Genomic DNA, 22,926 nt, shown 5'->3' with positions numbered 1-22,926 from the left:
TTAAAGGACAACATTCTGCCCCCAGCCTAAGAAAGCTAGAAGAGAAAGCCCCCAAAGGTTCTTTCTTGGAGAAGCAGCAGTGACCTTCGTGCTGCTCCAGCAAAGGCTCAGAGCCTGGTCCCTAAAATAAGCAATGGTGATTGTATTTTTCCTTATGAGTCTGGGTCACATTTTCTTCCCCCCGTGAAAGGTGCTGAGGGGAGAAGAGAGCTGAGTCTAATGCTGCTAGGAGTGGTTAGCAGAACCAGGAAGTTGGATCATTCTGGGCTTCCACCCATCTATTTGGTCCTCCACAAACATTGCTGGTCCCCACCTCTACCCCTGGCCCTGTGTGAGGCCCTGGGGACATGGCCATCAGGAGTATAGCCAGCACTGTTAGGGTGCTCTTAGCCATGCTTTCCATTGCCTTCCAGAAGGAAAAACAGAACAGGAAGCGTGATTGTAAGCACTTGGAAAGATCCTGGAACCTCTAAAGCTTGCCCACATCTCGTTATTTTTGTCTCCTCTGGCATGCACTAGTGCATGGCAGTGACACCAAAACTAGACCTGGGTTCCAGGTCTAGCTCTGCTACCTTGGGAAAGGTTCACCACCTCTCTGGGGCTCAGTTTTCTCATCTGTAATATGGGGCTGATAAGTGAATCTTCCCCAAAGGGTTGATGTGGAGATTAAGATCATGACACAGGACCTGGCATAAACTAGGCACTCTATCAGCTGAATTATTATTTGTGACAATCTCTAAAATTCTTAACAGGGGGAAGCAGGCTGGAGGCTGTTACACAGGAAGAAATAAGAGCCTGAGAGGAGCTCTGGGGTCACTAGGAAAGAAGAAGCCCCAGGGAAGGTCCACGTGATTCAGTGCTTCAGCTGCTCCATTTGTTTTTGAAAAGAGGTCTCTAATAGGAACATTTTAGAGAACTCTGTTTATAAACATGACATGCTTAGGCTGGATGAAGAAAGTTTTCCTTCAGGGCAACAGTGTTGAGGGGGTGTAGTGGAAAGGGGCTTGGGGCTCTCAGAAGAGTAGGCCCATCTTCTCGGGGTGGGGGACAGCCACTCTGCAGCTTCCTGAATGTTACTATTAGGGCCTTGGGCTTCACCCCATCCAGAAGGCACAGCTGCTGCCATATCCCCCACATCCAGCACAGCCTCAGCACCAAGCTTTCCAAGAGCTGATGGGGGCGGAGCATGATGTCCTCATGCTCCCTTCCCCAGAGGCACAAGAAGCGAAGGCTGAGCAAAATAAGGAAGGAGCCAACAGACCCTGGTCCAGGGGATTCCCTGGGCAGAGGCTGTGATGGGCTGTTGAGGAACAGCACAGATGTGCTAAGAATGGTGGTGTTCTCTGGCCCTCCATGTCCTCTGCTGCTAAGAAGAGCAACCTGACCACATCAGGATAATACCTGGAGCAGTACTCTCACCATCTTTATCCACAGGGGCATGAACATGTATTCACAGAAGTGAATCACCTTCCATCCCCTTCTCAAACATCTACTATTATTGAGAGGTTCACCTGCCAGTAAATAGGTGGGCTGACTCCCGTGACCCTCCACAGAAAAGTAGGCAGGATTTCCAGCTGCCTCCAGGCTGACATAATGACGTACACTGAGAGAGGCAGCAAGCTTTTTTCCTCATTTGTTGATGCCACCTAGGGAACAGCACCTGGCATCGAGGGTCACGGGTGGGGCCTTTTGCCTGACATTGTGTGTTGCCCAATGCCCCAGCACCCATTTTCTCCAGCAAGGTTGGCCCATGTCCTTGTAAATCAGCCCCTCCATCTAGGCCGACCCATTTAACAGGAACAAGAGAGGGGATGGAATCCCAGGGAGAAGGACAGGGTGGGAATGCCACCTAACTATGTACCAAGATACTTTCTTTCTTTCTTTTTAAACAAATAAAAGGACACACGCCCTGGTAGAGCATCTTACACTGGACTATGAGCTTCCGGTGCTCATCTCGAGTGTCTTCCATGGTGTAAAGGGTTTGCTTGGTGATGCTGTTGAGGTCCACATTCCTCCAGTCTTCCAGCATTTGGAATGTGATGTCTGCACTGTGGATCACTGTTCGAGATGCCTGGAATCCAATCCAATCAACTCATTAGCTCATGGGTTGTTAGGTTAAAACCCCTTCCTTTATTTCCTTTTAGTTCTTTTTAATGAATCTGCTTATGGTACTTTGCAAAGTACTTTGAAATTCAAGAAAACTCAGAAGATGAGTCTATAACTCAGAAGATCCGTATACCATTTTCTCTGTGGCTCTCTCCTCACATCTCTCTTTATAAGAAACTACCCCATGGTGGCCTAGGCCAGACCAAACCTGCTGTTCCCAGCCCCTTTGGTCTTGACCCCGTGGAACAATGGGATGAAGCCCAGAGATCTGTCAGCCTCCTGATGTGAGCTTGTGGGCGACAGCTCTGTGTTTAATAACCCGTGTCTCTAGGGTGTGAGAAGCAACAGGCTCAGATCTAGGAAGGGTCCTGCTACCCTTGGGCCTATGATAGATTCAACCCCAGAAATTTTACAAGGTGTATTTTTCATCTAAGTGCATTCTGAAGCAGTTTATGGTCTAGCTTTCTGCTTTTGTTTTTTATGTAACTATAATAATTAAAACAAATATGAATAATTGAGATGGAAGAAAAGGAAACCATACCTTACGACTCAGTGGTCTTTTAATGTGGTCTGTGTGTGTGTGAGTGTGAGTGTGTGTGTGTGTGTGTGTGTGTGTGTGTGTCTGTGTTTAATCTGTGGCTTCCTCAGCAACCTTCATAGTAGAACTTAAATTTGTAAGCTGGAACAATACTCGGAACAACAATACTTGGAACTACCAAGTTGTAACAATACTGATAAAAGCAAAGAAAAACACTTCCAGAATCATTTCCTTTACTTGCATGTTTTCAAAAATGTCTTTAATAAAACAAGATTTCAAAGACACATGGACATTATAAGTCGCCTAATGCTTATGAATTTCCAATCAAATGTAAATACTGATAACCCTTTTACATGTAGACTGAGCACAGGTAAAATAAAATCTTACTTAAATCCTTGTAGAACTCTTTGCACAACACAGAGGCCTAGAATATGTGAATATATGAAAAGTGAGTTGGGTTGGTTTCTAATGATAACTGAATGTGAAGGTCTAGGATTCTGGATTCAAATATACTTAGTTCAAATCCTGACCTTGCTACTGACCAGCTGATTGATTGGGGGCAGGCAAGCAGATTAACCTCAGTTTCCTGATCTATACAATGGAGATATAATAGTACCTATCTCTTCAGGAGGGCCACTGTTGAAGACTCCTTGGGATAATGCTTGCAAGGTGCACAGTTCAGGGAGTAAGAGCTCAATAAATGAGGCTCCTGTCATGCAGGTCGATTCTCTTTGTTGTGATCGCTCTGACACCCCAGGACCTTTGCACAGGGTGTTCCTGCTGCTGAAATGTTCTTCTCTCACCCTGCCCCGGCCACCCTGCCATCATGTGTGCTCCAAATTGAATGCAGTACCCATGGAGAGGGCTTCTCTAACCACATTATCTAAATAGGATCTAAAATGCCCCATTATTCTCTATTTCCATTCTCTTTCCTTCATAACGCTTATCACTTTTCATTATTTTTTGTTGGGCAAGTACCACTAAGCGTAAATGTCTGGCACACAGTAGGCACTCAAAAGATTTTGTGGGATGAATGGCTGAGATATGAATGCCAAGTTGCTTGCTCAGTGTATATCCCAAAGGGCCTGAATAGTTGGCTCTTGGGTTTAAGTATCTGGGGGTGAGTTTTTGGCTGGATGTTGTTTAGTCTGACTTGCCTTGTGTGTGTTTAGGAAAGCTTGCTGGGATATTAGCTAAGATGTTCCATGGTGTTTCATTCACAGCACTAACCCTAGTCCTTTGGCTGATCCAGAAATGTGTCTGATAGCTGTCCAGTGAAGATGGAAAGGTAGCAATTGCTGATTAAATTATGAACTGCCTATGTGAGAAGTGGCGAGTGTGTGTGCGCGCATGCATGTGAGCATGCAGGTGGTTGTGGGCATGGGTGTGGATGCTTTTACCTACATGGTACATTAAAGGGTCAAAGGCCTTTCTAAACTTCCTAAATGTCTACTTTTAACTATGTCCTAAAACCGTATCTAGTTCCCTGATATGACCCAAGACCAGCTCTTCCAAGCTGGGAAGAAGAACCAGATGGCATGCACCCTCGGAAACAAGGCAGTCTTTCCTTTTTTTTTTTTTTTTTTTTAAAGAATATCTCAAATCAATTTATTTTATATACACATTAAAATCTTTTATATTTAATAAATGTGTAAGATACAAAGACAAAAATGACAATTCCCAAGACTCAATACCCATGATGAATATGAGTTTCCCTGACCCAGAATTTACCATCGTTAAGGTCTGGAAATATTTGCTTCCATCTAATTGCTGTTTTTGTTATTGTAAAATTATTATTGTTTTTGTTTTTAAAAGATACACATATTTATGCAATTGAAATTTAATAGAAAATATTAAACAAGAAATTTTTGATCTTTATGTGTAGATACTATATGTTTAGTGATATTAACAGAACCCTCAGGCTTGTGTTGAGTCCTTCCTAAAACCTTTTGATGGACAGAGGTAGGATTTGAAAACTAACCCTGGCAGTGTTTCTTTATTTTGTTACTATTCATTTTATTTCCTGAATCCCATTAAGCTGTGAGGCTCTGCCCTACCCCAGAACAGTGCCCAGGTGTGGCCTCTGAAACAGTACAAACGTGGAAAGTTTCCCTCTGTGCCATTTATGCTGGGGGCAGGGCTGGAACAGTGAGGTGTGTGTGGGTGTGTGTGTGGGTGTGTGTGTGTGTGTGTGTGTGGGTGGGTGGCAGTAGTTTTACACTTTCTGGTTCCTGGCCTGGAGCCTTCCTTCAGGCCACTCTAACTAGAGACCCCTCCCCCTCCCACCTTGACCTTGAGTAACCAACACCAACCCAGAACCAACAATATAAGGGAGAGGTTACAAACCCGAACACATAAACAAGGCAGGCAGATGAAGTGCATGAGTGAGGTGGGCCAAGTGTAAGAGAAAGCGGAGGTGATGAGAGGACCCTGCCTGCTAGAGAAAAGCTCGGACCATCCAGCTGGTTACTGCCCCGGGGAAATTAGCTCTGGGGTTGCCAGCTCTTACAATTTTTCTACAGAAAATGCGGGTGTTTAGTTGTCATCTCCTAGTTTCAACTGTTAGTGACTCAGTAAAAAAAATTTTTGAACATATGCCAATCAAACAGAAATAACCCCACACATCTGCGGGCCAGATTTGACCTGCAGCCACCAGTTTGTCCCCTGGGGTTTAAGGTCATTAATAGTTTAATGAATGTTAATGGCCTGCCTTAACAGACTTAGATTCCCTTCCTTGAGGTTCAGAATTAACAGAAATGCAAAACTTTATGCCATCAGTTAGAACTACAGAGCTACAGCGGGATCTTCCACTTTTTACTGTACGTATATACTTTCATTAATTAAAAAAAATTTTTTAATAGTAAGCACATGTCTCCCTCGGCCTTACTCCAGAGGCTTTTGCTGTAAAGCGCCTGGCATTGCCGGAGGGTACATGAACGAGCACGCATCCCTCCCCAGGGAGATTGCTGTCCTATGGGGCCCACTCGTGGAACTGACAGCACAGGTCGGGTGGGGTCGGACACTTTCCTTTCTGTACCTGCTGACTGGCAACGCTTAAACAGGGTAGAGGTGTCGGCAACCAGTAAGCGAGAGATGCCGCACGTGCCCGGAAGAGCCAGAATAAAATGCTAAAGTCCGGTGTAATTGGAACACGGACCTCGTGTCAAAAGAAACACAAACCGAACAGGTTTGTTATGGAATAATTTCTAACTGATAAGTACCAGAACACGTCAGAGGTTTCCTGTTGTTTGGCAGGGATGCTAACTTGGGGTTAAAAAAAAAAAATAGTAAGCACATGTCACTTTTGTGCTAAAAAGAACAGAAACCTGGGGAAAAAACAAAATTGGGGTGATTTTGCACCCCCAAGGCTACACGTGGCAATGGCTGGAGACATTCTTGACTGTCGCAACCAAAGTGGTACTTGGGGGTGGGTGGTCTTACTGGCATCTAGTGGGTAGAGGCCAGGGATACCACTAAGCATCTACAATACACAAAGCAACTCCCCACAACAAAGAATTACCCAGCCCAAAAAGGCAACAGTGGCTGAGAAACCCCGATGTACTTAAGCAAAACACAAAACTTGTGGACCTAGAATATATGAAAGGTTAATGGGGAAATGATGTCAGAAATTATTCTGTATGTTAGTTGAAACTATTTAGTGATTGGCTAGTGTTTCAATTCCTTATCTGTAGAAATTTAAGATAATGGTGAGAGTGTACTATTAAACAACCACACCCTGACAGATCCTCTCCAGAGTTACTGTGGAGTTGCCCCTCATTTTCAATGACTTAGCAGTAGTTAGAACACATAACACAGGACAGCTACCTGGCAAAGGTGATTTAGTGATGTTTGCCGTCTCAGAATTTGGGAAAATCTTTTCGACACTGCAAGAAGAAAAGAGTGAGTATGAAATATTTTATGCTTTATGGGTCCGACCTTGGATTTTCTGCAGGCCGATTTCAAAAAGGAGCTTCCTTGTTTGCCTAACTTTGTCACTGTCCAACCCTATTTTCTGCACCCACTGGCAAAACCCTGCATTTGCTTCTTTGTTCTCCCATATGGACTATTTCCTAAGATGGCGATATTTGGGGTACATATTTCAAAATTGCCCACACTCCACACTGGCAGGTGTGAGAAATTGTGGCGTCAATCAACCGTGAGTAAAAGCAATTATTTACTTGTCTTTCATTTCGCTAATTGCAAGCTCAATCACTTCTCCCCATAAATAATTGCAGGAATCAAGTGGAAGCTTTGAAGAAGGCCCTTTAAAAAGTAGTATATCTACTAGGAAACCTTGATTGAGCAGGGTTGCTTCTAGGATAGAACCCTGGGCGGCACCTTGAATGTGGCTTTGCATTCGTAATCTGCCGTTTTCATCCAACAGTCTCCACGACCTATTTGTATGGATGATATCCTGGGTCCTATGCTGACATAATAGGCTGATGCTTTGAAGTGGGGTGATCTTATATCTGTAGGTTTCGAAGCAGACAAGCCATGTGCCAGCCCAAGGTCTTCATCCTTACAGAGTCCTTTGGAGAGGTGTGTGTCTCCACTCCTTGCACGTTCTCGAAGTGCACCCCCAAGGCTCCCTGGGGAGAGTGGGTGCCTCCAGGCTCCCATAGGTGGCAGGTCCAACAAACCTCCTGGCTTCGGACTTTCAACAGATTTGCTTTGCCAGCATAATTAAAATGGGCACGGGGCATTCTTCTCATTAATTTCTGAACTGGTCAAGAAACAATCAGAAATTTCCCTGGGATTATTCTAATTTGTACTCAGTACCAGCTTGGTTGGAAAAATAGGGCATGGGGTGGAGGAATGGGGGGGCAGGTGGAGTCGGGGGACAGATGAACTTCTAATTTTCCAGGCCGATCAATCGTTAATCCTTCTCCTTAATTACTTTTTCTTTAACTTTGTGATGTGGAATTTAGTGCTCATGAAAAGAAAAGAACTGAGAGCCGTGAAATAAAGCAGGCTTTATCAATAGGTGATGGGCACGGCAGGCGGCCTCAAAGCACGTCTGAAAGGGCCCCCTTTGCCTGTGGAGAGAGGGTAATTTGATCTCCTTCATTTTCCTTGCTGGCACTTATTTCGGGCAAGAATGGCCAGCTGTATTCAAATGGGGTTTTAAGAAACATATATCTTAAAACTTTATTTTGCTTAAAATCATTTCACCTTGGCTTAATAGCACGTGAGACTTCCTACAAGTAAAGACACATCGAGACAGAGAAATAGGACCAGTTTTCTCAGGCAAAATGAACGCTGGGGAATGAGTGGTGATGCTCAGCAGAGAAAAGATTCATAGTCCGAATCCCCCACGAGAAATATTAATTTTGCTTTCTCATTAGTCAGAGAATTAAATATGTGAAGCCCTGAAGCTCTTTTCTGTCTTCTATTACCCCCACTTTGTGGACAGGAGCTTCGGGGAAATCTCCATTTTAGGGTCAGATAGGCGTGAGTTTGACTCCTGGCCCCTAATTACCATCTGTGTGGCTGTGTGGCTTTGGTGAAGTTTCTTTGCCTCTCAGCGCTTCACCTGTAGAAGAGGGATACTGTTTCCTACATTGCAGAGATGGGTGAGGATTAAATGGGATAAGGAGTGTGGTGGTGACAGCAGAAACTCTGGCGTCAAACAGACTTAGGGGTCAATCCTGCCTCTGCTGCTTACTTCCTCTCTAAGCCTGTTTCATTTTCTGTAAAGGAGAGGTGTGCCACCCATAATAAACATTTTGTGAGGATTAACTAAGTTAACACATGGAAAGTGCTAAGCATGATAGTTGGCACTTTGTAGGCATCAGTAAATTCTTAGCTATTATTATGTTATTAACAACCTATGTAAAATATCTGGCACTAAAATGTTACCCTCCCTTCCCCTCTGCTCCCAAACGTCATACTTACATTCAAACTTGATGTTTCGTAAATTTTCTGGGAGGTCATGGAGAGCCACTTTTAGCCACTCATCCAGCTGTTTGGCAAACTTTCGGATCACCTGAGTTAAGCTAGAAAGAGAAATGACACATGCTAAGTGCCTTGTGTGTTGCCCAGTCCTCCCCACAGGCCCCTACAGAGTCTTATTTCCTCTGATGGTGTTTTGACTGCAACCATTAGGCGCCACTGAAAGCAGCAACCTCAGGGACAGGGTCGGCAGCCCAATCCCTGTGGAGAGCTGGTGGGTCTGAGAAGGGCATGGAATGTGCTCTGGTGCCCACGCTGGTTGACGAGGGAGACACAGCGTACACAGGTGTGGGGAAAAGCCCACGGCAATGCTTGGCAGCATCCACAACCCTGTCTGCGAGTAAGACACCATCCTTCGTGTTTTTGAAGAGGCTTGTGGGAGGGGTGATGACAGTGGACAGTGGGCCTGAGAGCACCGTTCGCAATTGGCCTCTCCTCCTCATGCTGCCCAGTCTTGTTGGAGTTCCCCAGGCGGGCAGGAACCCCATGTGCGGCATACCGCCATGCCTGCCCACCTAGCCGGGACTCAGGCTTACTAAAATGTTTGCCTCTTGGCAGGAACTGGGAAGCAAGAGTGCATTTTTAAACTGACAAACAACCCTGACACAGACCTGGAAGTCCTGTCAGATTTGGACAGTCAAGGGCTGTTTGGGGGCAGGAGGTGGGGTGGGGGTGCCTAGAGGGGTGAAGGGTTGAGGGGGCAGTCGGTTGCAATAGGAGATGGGAATTTGGAGTCGAGGAGACACTGAGCACCATTTTCAGGCTCTCACCATCAAAGTCATCTGCTCATCACCATAAGTCCCCCCGGGTCCTCCATGAGGGCCTCCTTAGTTATGCCGGCCACAAGGACCTCTCCCCACCCTCACCATCCACACCATCCTTGCCTTCCCCCAACACCGCCCACCCTGCTCTCATTCAGTGCCCCTCGGATTCTCCCCCTAGCTGAGCAGTCCTAACTGTGCGCCTCTGCTCACTCACTCTTTCCTTTTCCATGACTTACTACAACCTTCTCCGCACACTTCCAAACCCCCACCTCCCCCTGCTCCACCAGCAGGTGGCATCACCTCCTACTTCTCAGGGAAAACACCCCAAAAGAAGTCAGCCTTCCTGACAGAATCAAGGAGCCAGCCCCAACTCTTCCCCTCCTGCCTTCTCAGGAACCTTCCATTGCTGACTGCTCCTTCTACTGCATATTAACCTTTTCCTCTCTCTCGATCATTCCTCGTCATTTTAACGTGTTCAAAAATGTCTCACCTTGGGCTTCCCTGGTGGCGCAGTGGTTGAGAATCTGCCTGCCAATGCAGGGGACACAGGTTCGAGCCCTGCTCTGGGAAGGTCCCACATGCCGCGGAGCAACTGGCCCCGTGAGCCACAAATACTGAGCCTGCGTGCCTGGAGCCTGTGCTCCACAACGAGACGCCGCGATAGTGAGAGGCCTGCACACCGTGATGAGGAGTGGCTCCCACTTGCCGCAACTAGAGAAAGCCCTCACACAGAAATGAAGACCCAACACAGCCATAAATAAATAAATAAATTAAATTAAAAAAAAAAAAGTATCACCTTAAAAACAAAAGACCTTCTTCTTTCCTCACTGTCTCCTCAAGCTACTACCCTCTTTCTTCCATTTCACAGACATACTTCTTCAGAGTTGTCTAGACTCTCCGTCTCCTCTTCTTCACCTCCCATTCACTCCTCACCTCACTCCTGTACCTCCACCTACAAAGCTCCCACCCAGGCAGCAACCTCCATCCACGACACAAACCCATAGACTCATTTTGGTCCTCACATTGCTTGCCATCTGGCAGCATTCGGCTCTGTTAGCCCTTCCTCCTTTTGCACACGTTTGCTTCACTTGGCATTTGTGACCCCTCCATCTTCTGGCTACTTCTCCCCAGTCACAAAGCTCAGCCCCCTCTACCTGGCCATTACATCTTCCAGTTCTTCCTAGTCCTGGGCCCTCTCTTATCACACTGTATTCCTTCCTTGGATAGTTTCTCCATGCCCACAGCTTCAGTCACCATCTCTAGAGCAGAGGACTTCAGAACTCTGGACCAACTGCATGCAGGACACATCCATTTCAAAGCCCCAAAAGGTCCATCGAACTAAACATGTCCAAACAGAATGCATCATTCCCCCATCAGACCTGGTTCTTTTCTGTGTTCTCTATTTCAGTGTGCACTCTACTTTGTTGACTTTTGTTTTTAACATTTTTATTATGAAAAACTTCAAACCTTCAAATACCCATGACCCAGCATCAATAATTAGCAACATTTTGCCAGTTTAATTTATCACATGCTCCTTTTTCTTTTCTAGAGTGTTTTAAGCGAATTCAAGATGTTATGCATTTCTAACTGACAAGTTTTAAATATGTATTTATATATGTACATACATGCACACACAAACCCTTAAAACCACCATGCCATTGTTATACCCAACAGAATGAATAGTAGTTCCTTCATATTATCTAACGCTCAGTCTGTACTCAAATTTCTCTATTCCTCTCAAAGACATCTTCTAGTTTGTCTGAATCAGGATCCAAACAAGTTCCACACATTGCATAAAAGATATAATTGCCGGGGCCTCCCTGGTGGCGCAGTGGTTGAGAGTCCGCCTGCCGATGCAGGGGATACGGGTTCGTGCCCCGGTCTGGGAGGATCCCATATGCCGCGGAGCGGCTGGGCCCGTGAGCCATGGCCGCTGGGCCTGCGCATCCGGAGCCTGTGCTCCGCAACGGGAGAGGCCACAACAGTGAGAGGCCCGCATACCGCAAAAAGAAAAAAAAAAAAAAAAAAGATATAATTGCCTTGTTCTATTTCTTAAGCCTTTAAAAAAAATTCTATTTCATGCCATTGGTTTATTGGCAGCATCGTGTTATTTGTTTCATGGAATGCCCCACATTCTGATTTGGTTGATTTCTTCCTTGTAGTGACACTTAACTGTTCATTTATCCTGTGTGCTTCCTATAAACCGGGCACAAAAGGAGGAAAAAAAGAAACAAAAGCTGAAGGAACTAACAGAAAACAACTAGCAAGATAGAAGATTTTAATCCAACCATGTAAATTAATTACATTAAATATAAAGGTCTAGACATAGCAACTAAAAATTAGAAACTGTCATATTGGATAAAAAAGAAAGACCTCATATGTTGAGAATATGAAATCTACTTTAAGTATGAAGACATAGAGTAATGGAGTGGAATAAAGATATACCATGGAAACACTAATAAAAAAAAAAGCTGGAGTAGCTATCTTACTAATCAAAGTAAACTTCTGAACAAGAAATATTACCAGTGATAAAGAAAGGTATTACATTATGAAAAGCAGGCAATTCATCAAGAAGTCACAACAATCCTAATGTGTATATACTTAATAGAGCTTCAAAATACATGAAGCAAAACTGATAGAAGTAAAAAAAGAAATAGACAAATCTACAATTATTGTTAGAGACATCTATATTCCTCTCTTGGTAAACAATAGAACAAATGGACAAAAAATCAACAAGGGCATAGAAAACATAAAAAATGCTAACAATAAACTTGACCTAATTGACATTTATAGAACATTCCACCATATGACAGCAGAGTATACAGTCTTTTCAAGTACACATGGAATACTCACCAACATATTCACCAACATATTCTGGGCCATCAGACAAGTCTCAAAAAAATGTGAAAGAACTGATACAATACAACATATGTAACCTGACTATAAGAAAATTAAACTAGAAATAACAGAAAGATATGTTGAAAATCCTGAAATATTTGGAAATTAAACAACTCACTTCTAAATAACACATGAGTCAAAAAGAAAGTCAAAAAGGAAAATATTTTAATTGAATTAAAATGAAAACATAACATCAAAATTTGTGGGATGCAGCTAAGCAGTGATTAGAGGAAAATTTATAGCATTAAATGCTTTATTAGGAAAGTAGGAAGATTTATAATCAATGACCTAAGCTTCCACTTAAAGAAAATTTAAAAAGAAGAGTATATTAAATTCAAAGCAAGAACAAAAGATAAAAGCATATATCGATAATATCAAAAACAGAAAAACAGTAAGAAACCAAAGAAATCAGAAACTAAATGATGGTTTTTGAAAAAGATTAATAACTTTGATAAACCTCTTGGGACACTGACCAAGAAAAAGAAAAGAAAATATAAACTACCCACATCAGGAATGAAAAAAGGGACATCACTACAGATCTTACAGATATTCAAAGGATAATAAGGAAATACTATGAACACGTTTAAGCTCATGGATTTAAAATTTTAGATAAAATTCTGTACAAACTCTTACAGAAAAAGGAAGAGAGGGACCCATTTTATGAGGCCAGGATTACCCTGATACCTAAACCAGAAGACATTAAAAGAAAATAAAACTAAAGATCAATAACTCTCATGAATGTAAATCCTCAACAAAATATTAGCAATTCAGATGTAGCAATTATACATATGTATGAAACTATCATGACCAAGTGAGTTTACCCTGGGGATGAAAGCCTGTTTCAATATTTGAAAGTCAAACAATGTAACCCACCTTATTAACAAACTAAAGAAGAAAAACCATATGATGATCTTGGTACAAAAAAGCTTTTAACAAAATTCAAAATCTTTTCATGATAAAAATTCTCAACAAACTAGAAATGGAAAGGAATTTCTCCAACCGGATAAAGTGCATCCATAAAAAAAAACCTATGGCTAGCATCATTTTTATAATGAATACTGAATGCTTTTCCTTAAGATCAGGGAAAATGCAAAAATGCCACCCCTACTTAAATGGGGACATCATTTGAGAGGTGCAATAAGACAGGAGGAGAAAAGAGTATACAGATTGCAAATCAAGACATAAAAGTGTCTTTATTCCTAGAGTACATGATTATACTCATAGAAAATCCCAAAGAATCTACAGAAAAGCTATTAGAACTAATCAGTGAGTTTAATAGGATCTCATACAAGATCAACAAACAAAAATCAATCATTGGGCTTCCCTGGTGGCGCAGTGGTTGAGAGTCCACCTGCCGACGCAGGGGACACGGGTTCGTGCCCCGGTCCTGGAAGATCCCACGTGCTGCGGAGCAGCTGCGCCTGTGAGCCATGGCTGCTGAGCCTGTGTGTCCAGAGCCTGTGCTCCACAACGGGAGAGGCCACAACAGTGAGAGGCCCGCGTACCACAAAAAAAAAAAAAAAAAAAGGTAGCATTTACAATAGCACCAAAACCCACAAAATAATTAGATATAAACCTAGCAAGATATGTACAAGATCTATTTGCTAAAAACTCCAAAACTATGAAACACCAATGAAGAATATTAAAGAGGATCTAAATAGATGGAGAGATATACCACATTCATGGAATGGAAGACACAATATAGTTAGGGTGTCAATTCTTTCCAAATTTATCTATAGATTCAATATAATCCTAAACAAAATTTCACAGAACTTTTTGCAGATTCTATGAACTTAATATGCAGAAGCAAAGGAACAGTTTTGAAAAAGAAGAACAAAGTTGGAGCACCCATTCTAACTGACTTTAAGACTTACTACAAAGCCACAGTCATCAGAAAAGTGTGATACAGGTGAAAGGAGGACATATAAAGGAATGGAACAGAATTGAGAGTCCAGAAATACACACACACACACACACACGGCCAAGTAAGTTCCCACAAAACTTCAATGTAATTCAATAAATAAAAGTTAAGTCTTTTTAACAATTGATGCTAGAATATTTGGACTTTCATCTGCACAAAGCAGAAATGAACCTTTATCCCTACACCTTACACCATATGGAAAACTCAAAATGAACCAATGTAAAGTCTAAAAAATTATAAAATGTAAAAATTGTAAAACCTAAAACATCTAGAACATAATCTAGGAAAAAATTGTGACCTTCTTTGGCAAATGATTATTAGATATAACACCAAAAGCAAAATCCACATCATAAAATATTGATAAATTGGACTTCACCAAAAGCTGAAAATTCTCAAGTGATAATTGTGTATAACACAAAAAGCCAAGCAAAGATTGAGAGAAAATAGTTTCAAAACACAACTCTGGAAAAGAACTTGTACCCAGAATATATAAAGAATTCTGAAACATCCATTTATGATAAAAGCTCTCCGGAAAGTGGCATAGAGGGAACATACCTCAACATAATAAAGATCATATATGACAAACCCATAGCTAACATCATACTCAATGGTGAAAAGCTGAAAGCATTTCCTCTAAGATCAGGAACAAGACAAGGATGCCCACTCTTGCCACTTCTATTCAACACAGTTGGAAGTCCTAGCCACAGCAATCATACAAGAAAAAGAAATAAAAGGAAATAAAAGGAATCCAAATTGAAAAGGAAGAGTAAAACTGTCATTTTGCAGATGACATGATACTATACATAGAAAATCCTAAAGACACCACCAGAAAACTCCTAGAGGTCATCAATGAATTTGGTAAAGTTGCAGGATACAAAATTAAGGCACAGAAGTCTCTTGCATTCCTATACCCTAACAACAAAATAGCATGAAGAGAAATAAAGAAAACAATCCCATTTACCATCACAACAAAACGAATAAAATACCTAGGAATACACCTACCTAAGGAGGCAAAAAACCTGTACTCCGAAAACTATAAGATGCTGATGAAAGAAATTGAAGATGACACAAACAGATGGAAAGTTTTACTGTGTTCTTGGACTAGAAGAATCAATAATGTTAACATGGCCATACTACCCAAGGTAATCTACAGATTCAATGCAATTCCTATCAAAATACCCATGACATTTTTCACAGAACTACAACAAATAATACTAAAATTTATATGGAACTGAAAAAGATCCAGGATTGCCAAAGTAAACCTGAGAAAAAAGAAAAAAGCTGGAGGTGTAACCCTTCCAGATTTCAGACAATACTACAAAGCTACAGTAATCAAAACAGTATTGTACTGGCACAAAAACAGACACATAGTTCAACAGAACAGGATAGAAATCCCAGAAATAAACCTATGCACTTATGATCAATTAATCTGCAACAAAGGAGGCAAGAATATACACTGGAGAAAAGATGGTCTCTTCAGTAAGTGGTGCTGGGAAAACTGGATAGCTACATGTAACGAACTTAGAACATTCTCTAACACCATATACAAAAATAAACTCAAAATGGATTAAAGACCTAAATGTAAGACAGATACTATAAAACTACTAGAGAAAAACATGGGCAGAACATTCTGTGACATAAATGGCAAAAATTTTTTTGATCTGTCTCCTAGAGTAATGGAAACAAAAGCAAAAATAAATAAATGGGACCCAATTAAACTTAAAAGCTTTTGCACAGCAAAGGAAGCCATAAAGAAAATGAAAAGACAACCTATGGAATGGGAGAAAATATTTGCAAATGATGCAACCAACAAGGGCTTGATTTCCAAAACATACAAACAGCTCATATAGCTCAACAACAACAAAAAAACAAACAACCCAATCAAAAAATGGGCAGAAGACCTAAACAGACATTTCTCCAAAGAAGACATACAGATGGCCAAATAGGCACATGAAAAGATGCTCAACATCACTAATTATTAGAGAAATGCAAGTCAAAACTACAGTGAGGTACCACTTCACACCAGTCAAAATGGCCATCATTAAAAAGCCTACAGATAACAAATGCTGGAGAAGGTGTGGAGAAAAGGGAATCCTTCTACACTGTTGGTGAGAATGTAAATTGGTGCAGCCACTACGAAAAACAGTATGGACGTTCCTCAGAAAACTAAAAATAGAATTACCGTATGATCCAGCATATATTCAGACAAAACTATAATTTGCAAAGATATATGCACCCCTATGTTCATAGCAGCACTATTTACAATAGCCAAGACATGGAAACAGCCTACAAGTCCACTGAGAGATGAATGGATAAAGAAGATGTGGTACATATACACAATGGAATACTACTCAGCCATAAAAAAGAATGAAATAATACCATTTGCAGCAACATGGATGCAACTAGAGATTATCATACTAAGTGAATTAAACCAGACAAAGACAAATGCCATATGATATCATGTATATGTGGAATCCGAAATATGGCACAAATGAACCTACCTACAAAACAGAAACAGATTCACAGACATAGAAGTTGCCAAGGGAGAGGAGGAGTAGGAGAGGGATGGACTAGAGTTTGGACTTAGTAGATGCAAACTATTACATATAGAATGGATAAACAACAAGGTCCTACTGTATAGCACAGGGAACTATACTCGATATCCTGGGATAAACCATAATGGAAAAGAACATAAGAAAAGAATGTATATATGTGTATAACTGAGTCACTTTGCTGTACAGCAGAAATTAACACAACATTGTGAATCAACTATACTTCAGTTTAGAAAAAGAACAAATTACTGTTACACAAAACAACATGGATTATGCTAAGTGAAGTAAGTCATACTCAAAAGGCTACTTATTATGTGATTCCATTTATATAAGATTTTGGAAAAGGTGAAAGTATAAGCACAGAAAATAAATGAGTGATTGCCAGGGGCTGCCAGTGGGGAGAGGCACTGACAAAATAGGGGAAGTTTCTGAAGTGATGAAACTATTTTATATTTTGTTGTATACACTAAAAATGATGAATGTTAATGAATATAAGGTATACTTCAATAAACTTGAATTTAAAAAATAAAATTAAATTAAAAGCTATAAAATATAAATAATAATATAAACTGATAGAACTAAGAACAAAAGTATCTGTTGTATCAATAAATGTATATGGGCTGGACTTATCTTGTAAGAGAAAAATATCAGATTGGATAATAAAACAAATTCTAATGGTTCTGTATACAAGTGAGTTATAAAGGTTAAAAATAAAACGGTGGGCAAATGTATTCCCTCAGATGAAAACAAAAAGAAAATAGAGGTCATGATTTCAATATCAGACAAGTTAAATTCTGGGCCAAAAAAAATTAAATGAGATTTTATAATGCTAAGAGTGCAATTTACAATGAAGATGTTGTAATTCATAAGGAAGGCATTACAACTCACACTGAAGACGAAGCAGTTAGAAATATCAAAGCACTAACATTCAAACACAAAATAATAGGAAATACAAGGTGAAATAGGTTGGCACACATTAGAAATCAGTCTTTAACTTACTAACCTTTCTCAGTCCATAACAGTCAAAGTGGACAAACACTAAGACAACATAAGAACTAAATAACAATAAATTTGGTCCAAATACATATATGTCAAAAAGTCTGTATAAAGATACAGAGTGCTTCTTTAAGTATAACAAAACTGACCATATATTAGACAACAAAATCTAAGCATAGTCTCAAAAGAAGAAATAGTTCAGAAAACAGTCTAATCACAAAGCAGTAAAGTTAAAATGAATAACATAACCAGAAAATAATAGCTCCAAACAACTGGATATTTTTAAATGCTCTATTTAAATTCTTAGGACAGAAGAATCCAAATCAATGTTGCAAAATATCTAGAAAATAACAGTATTAAATATTACATATCAAAACCTATGAGATAGGGCTTCCCTGGTGGTGCAGTGGTTGAGAGTCTGCCTGCTGATGCAGGGGACACGGGTTCGTGCCCTGGTCTAGGAAGATCCTACATGCCGCGGAGCAGCTGGGTGCGTGAGCCCTGGCCACTGAGCCTGCACGTCCAGAGCCTGTGCTCCGCAATGGGAGAGGCCACAACAGTGAGAGGTCTGCATACCGCAAAAAAAAAAAAAACAAGCAAGCAAACAAAAAAACCCAAAAAACCTATGAGATAAAGCTAAAATAGTGCTCAAAGGAAAAAGCCAAACCTAAAATAATTATGTTACTAACCAAAAGTAAAAGAAAGTACATAGGGACTTCCCTGGGGATGCTGTGGTTAAGAATCCACCTGCCAGACTTCCTTGGTGGTGCAGTGGTTAGGAATCTGCCTGCCAATTCAGGGGACATGGGTCGAGCCCCGGTCCAGGAAGATCTCACAGCTGCGGAGCAATTAAGCCGGGGAGCCACAACTACTGAGCCCATGTTCTGCAACTACTGAGCCTGTGTGCTGCAACTACTGAAGCCCATGAGCCTAGAGCCTGTGCTCCTCAAGAGAAGCCACCATGATGAGAAGCCTGCGCATCACAATGAAGAGTAGCCCCCGCTCGTCGCAACTAGAGAAAGCCCGTGCACAGCAACGAAGACCCAACGTAGCCAAAAAAAAAATCAGAAAAAAAAAAGAAAGCAAATACATCAAACATCTATTTTTTGGTCAATTTTTTTGGTCACTGATATAACCCAACTTCCTAGATCTGAGTCAGACACATAGGAGGCACTCAATAAATATGTGTTGAATAAATGAGTAAGAGAATAAACTTAAGAAAGGAAAAGGAGTTAAAAAAATAAAGGCAGGGCTTCCCGGGTGGCACAGTGGTTGAGAATCCACCTGCCAATGCAGGGGACACGGGTTTGATCCCTGGTCCAGGAAGACCCCACATGCCGCGGAGCAACTAAGCCCGTGCGCCACAACTACTGAGCCTGCACTCTAGAGCCCGTGAGCCACAACTACTGAGCCTGCATGTCACAACTACTGAGGCCCTGTGCCTGGAGCCCATGCTCCGCAACAAGAGAAGCCACCACAAAGAAAGCCTGCGCACTGCAACAAATAGTAGCCCATGCTCACTGCAACTAGAGAAAGGCTGCACGCAGCAACAAGGACCCCATGCAGCCAAAAATAAATAAATTTATTTAAAAATAAATAAATAAAATAAAGGTAGAAATTAATATGTTAGAAAAAAAAGAAATAATAATAATACCAATAAATACATCCAAGAGCTTTTTCCTTGAAATAAATTAAACAAATTAGGTAACCTATTCACAAAGAAATGGTAGAAAACACAACTACACAAACAAAAATGCAGTAAAACAGAAATAATCACAGACACAAAGGAAACTCAATGAATCTACAAACCCACTTTGTTCAACCCTAAGCAAATAAATTTAAAGATCTGGAAGAAATTGATAACTTTCTAGGAAAATATAATTTATCAAAACTTACCTCAGAGAAGATAGAAAACCTAAGCTGACCAACTATAGGAAAAAAATAAGAAAAATTTCAAAGATTTACTCCTGCAAAACACTCGGCCCAGATGCCTTCAAAGAGAAATTAATTCTGTGTAATCTTCAAGAGCAAATAATTTCAATGCTATTTAAACTATTTCAGACCTTAGGAAAAAAAGTAGGGGCAGAGGAAACCTTCCAGATTCCTTTTATGAAGCACAAATAACGTTGATACCAACAACTGACAAAGATTCAACAAAAAAGAAAAGTGCAAACCAAACTCACTTCTGACTCCTGATGCAGAAATCCTTAATAAAATAGAAAATAAAATCCTGCAACACATTAAAGAAAATAATAGACTATGAGTAAGTGGGGTGTATTCTAGGAATTCAAGAATGGCTCAATATTAGGATATGGATAATATGATCACTTCTACAGATGATGGAAAGCATTGGATAATATGCAACAACCATTCTTCATCAAAAGTTTAATGAAATAAGAAAATACAGATATTCCTTAGCATGATAGAATATCTCATTCTTTTTTTTTTTTTTTTTTTTTTTTCTTTGCATTACGCGGGCCTCTCACTGTTGTGGCCTCTCCCATTGCGGAGCACAGGCTCCGGACGCGCAGGCCCAGCGGCCATGGCTCACGGGCCCAGCCGCTCCGCGGCATGTGGGATCTTCCCAGACCAGGGCACGAACCCGCGTCCCCTGCATCGGCAGGCGGACTCTCAACCACTGCGCCACCAGGGAAGCCCAGAATATCTCATTCTTAATCCAAAGCCAGCATCATGTTTAACCGAGAAACAATAGATGCATTCTCATTAAAGTCAAGAGCTTTTAACATGTTCTTGAGGAATAAGCCAACATAATTAGATAAGAGAAAAAAATTAGAAAGACATTTTTAGATAATATCATTCTAAACCTGGAAAATTTAAGAGAAGCCCCCAAAAGGAATACAACATTAAGATAGTTAAATTTAAAACAGTCAGGTCCAAATATAACACACAGAAACCAATAGCTTTCACATATATAAACAACCACCAGTCAAGAGATATGGAGGAGGGCTTCCCTGGTGGCGCAGTGGTTGAGAGTCCGCCTGTCGATGCAGGGGACACGGATTCGTGCCCCGGTCAGGGAGGATCTCACATGCCGTGTAGCGGCTGGGCCCATGAGCCATGGCCGCTGAGCCTGCGTGTCTGGAGCCTGTGCTCCGCAACGGGAGAGGCCACAACAGTGAGAGGCCCGCGTACCGCAAAAAAAAAAAAAAAAAAAAAAAAAGAGATATGGAGGAAAAGACTGCATTTACAATAGCAATAAAAAAAGTAAGAATGAATTTAATTTTAAAAATATATATGATTTATATGAAAAAATATTTACAACATTCCTGAAGGCCACAAAATTTAAGACCAGAATAAATGGCAAGGCAAACAGTGTTCTTTTCTAGGAATTCTCAATACCATAAAGATATAATTCTCCCTAAATTAATCTATAAGTGTAATGTAATCCCAATGAACATACATATATTTATATATAAATTTTTATATGTATATAAATACTTAAATAGACAAATGGATGCTAAGGTAATTTATATGGAAAAATAAGAGACAATAACAGGAAATTCTACAAACAGAATTAAGTATGAGGAGCTAGCCTATCAAATATTAAAATATGTTTAAAAGCGCAAAACTTAAAGACAGCGTGACCCTGGAACATGAATATATAGAAATATCTATGGTATAGGCTAGCAAGTCTAGAAATAGCACCAATACATATAACATTTACTACAATAAATAGAAGGCACCTCAAATCTGTGAAGAAAAAATGGAATAGTTAACATATGTATGGGGATAAGGAGAGCTGTTGGGGAAAAAATGAAGCCATACTTTACATCTTACACAAGGATGAATTCCAAATTGGATAAAAGTTCAAAAGTACAAAATCAAAGCATAAAGTTTGTAGGATAAGCCATGGGAAAATTATTTTGTAACCGGAGTGGGAAAGACTTCTAAAAACAATGATACAAAATCCAGAAGCCATAAAAACAAGGACTGATAAATTCAACTACACAAATGTATTTTCTGTATGGCAAAAACAAAGCAACACAATGAGAAAATATTTGTAACTCTTATTACAGATAAATGGTTAATATTCCTAAAAAATAAAGAGCTCTTAAAAATCAATGAGATAGCCTCATCCACCAGAGGGCAGACAGCAGAAGCAAGAAGAACTACAGTCCTGCAGCCTGTGGAACAAAAACCACATTCACAGAAAGATAGACAAGATGAAAAGGTAGAGGGCTATGTACCAGATGAAGGAACAAGATAAAACCCCAGAAAAATGACTAAATGAAGTGGAGATAGGCAACCTTCCAGAAAAACAGTTCAGAATAATGATAGTGAAGATGATCCAGGACATCAGAAAAACAATGGAGGCAAAGATCGAGAAGATACAAGAAATGTTTAACAAAGACCTAGAAGAATTAAAGAACAAACAAACAGAGATTAACAATCCAATAAGCGAAATGAAAACTATACTAGAAGGAATCAATAGCAGAATAACTGAGGAAGAAGAACGGATAAGTGACCTGGAAGACAGAATGGTGGAATTCACTGCTGCAGAACAGAATAAAGAAAAAAAATGAAAAGAAATGAAGACAGCCTAAGAGACCTCTGGGACAACATTAAACGCAACAACATTCACATTATATGGGGTCCCAGAAGGAGAAGAGAGAGAGAATGGACCCGAGAAAATATTTGAAGAGATTTTAGTCGAAAACTTCCCTAATATGAGAAAGGAAGTAGCCACCTAAATCCAGGAAGCACAGCGAGTCCCATACAGGATAAACCCAAGGAGAAACACGCCAAGACACATAGTAATCAAATTGACAAAAATTAAAGACAAAGAAAAATTATTGAAAGCAACAAGGGAAAAACAACATAGAAGGGAACTTCCATAAGGTTAAGAGCTGATTTCTCAGCAGACTCTACAAGTCAGAAGGGAGTGGCATGATATACTTAAAGTGATGAAAGAGAAGAAACTACAACCAAGATTACTCTACCCGGCAAGCATCTCATTCAGATTTGATGGAGAAATCAAAAGCTTTACAGATAAGCAAAAGCTAAGAGAATTCAGCACCACCAAACCAGCTCTACAACAAATGCTAAAAGAACTTCTCTAAGTGAGAAACACAAGAGAAGAAAAGGACCTACAAAAACAAAACCAGAACAATTAAGAAAATGGTCATAGGAACATACATATCGATAATTACCTTAAATGTGAATGGATTAATGCTCCAA

The 22,926-nt window shown here is 40.6% G+C and overlaps 1 protein-coding gene across 2 annotated transcripts in view; it reads right to left on the bottom strand.

Moving 5' to 3' along the window:
- RFX4 (regulatory factor X4) overlaps positions 1 to 22,926 on the bottom strand; it is a gene marked incomplete at both ends in the record, with an annotated part of 171,482 nt that overhangs the window by 43,496 nt on the left and 105,060 nt on the right. For both annotated transcript variants that reach the window (XM_082636573.1, XM_082636574.1), the window contains 3 exons: positions 1,927 to 2,071; positions 6,470 to 6,528; positions 8,540 to 8,640. In XM_082636573.1, coding sequence (XP_082492699.1) covers positions 1,927 to 2,071; positions 6,470 to 6,528; positions 8,540 to 8,640 — 305 coding nt within the window. The remainder of the gene's footprint in view (positions 1 to 1,926; positions 2,072 to 6,469; positions 6,529 to 8,539; positions 8,641 to 22,926) is intronic.

Source organism: Mesoplodon mirus, assembly GCF_964341445.2.
Source record: "Mesoplodon mirus genome assembly, chromosome: 11".
Classification (NCBI taxonomy): Eukaryota; Metazoa; Chordata; class Mammalia; order Artiodactyla; family Ziphiidae; genus Mesoplodon; species Mesoplodon mirus.
Note: the sequence above shows the minus strand (reverse complement) of the source record. Positions and strands in the feature narration are given on the sequence as shown.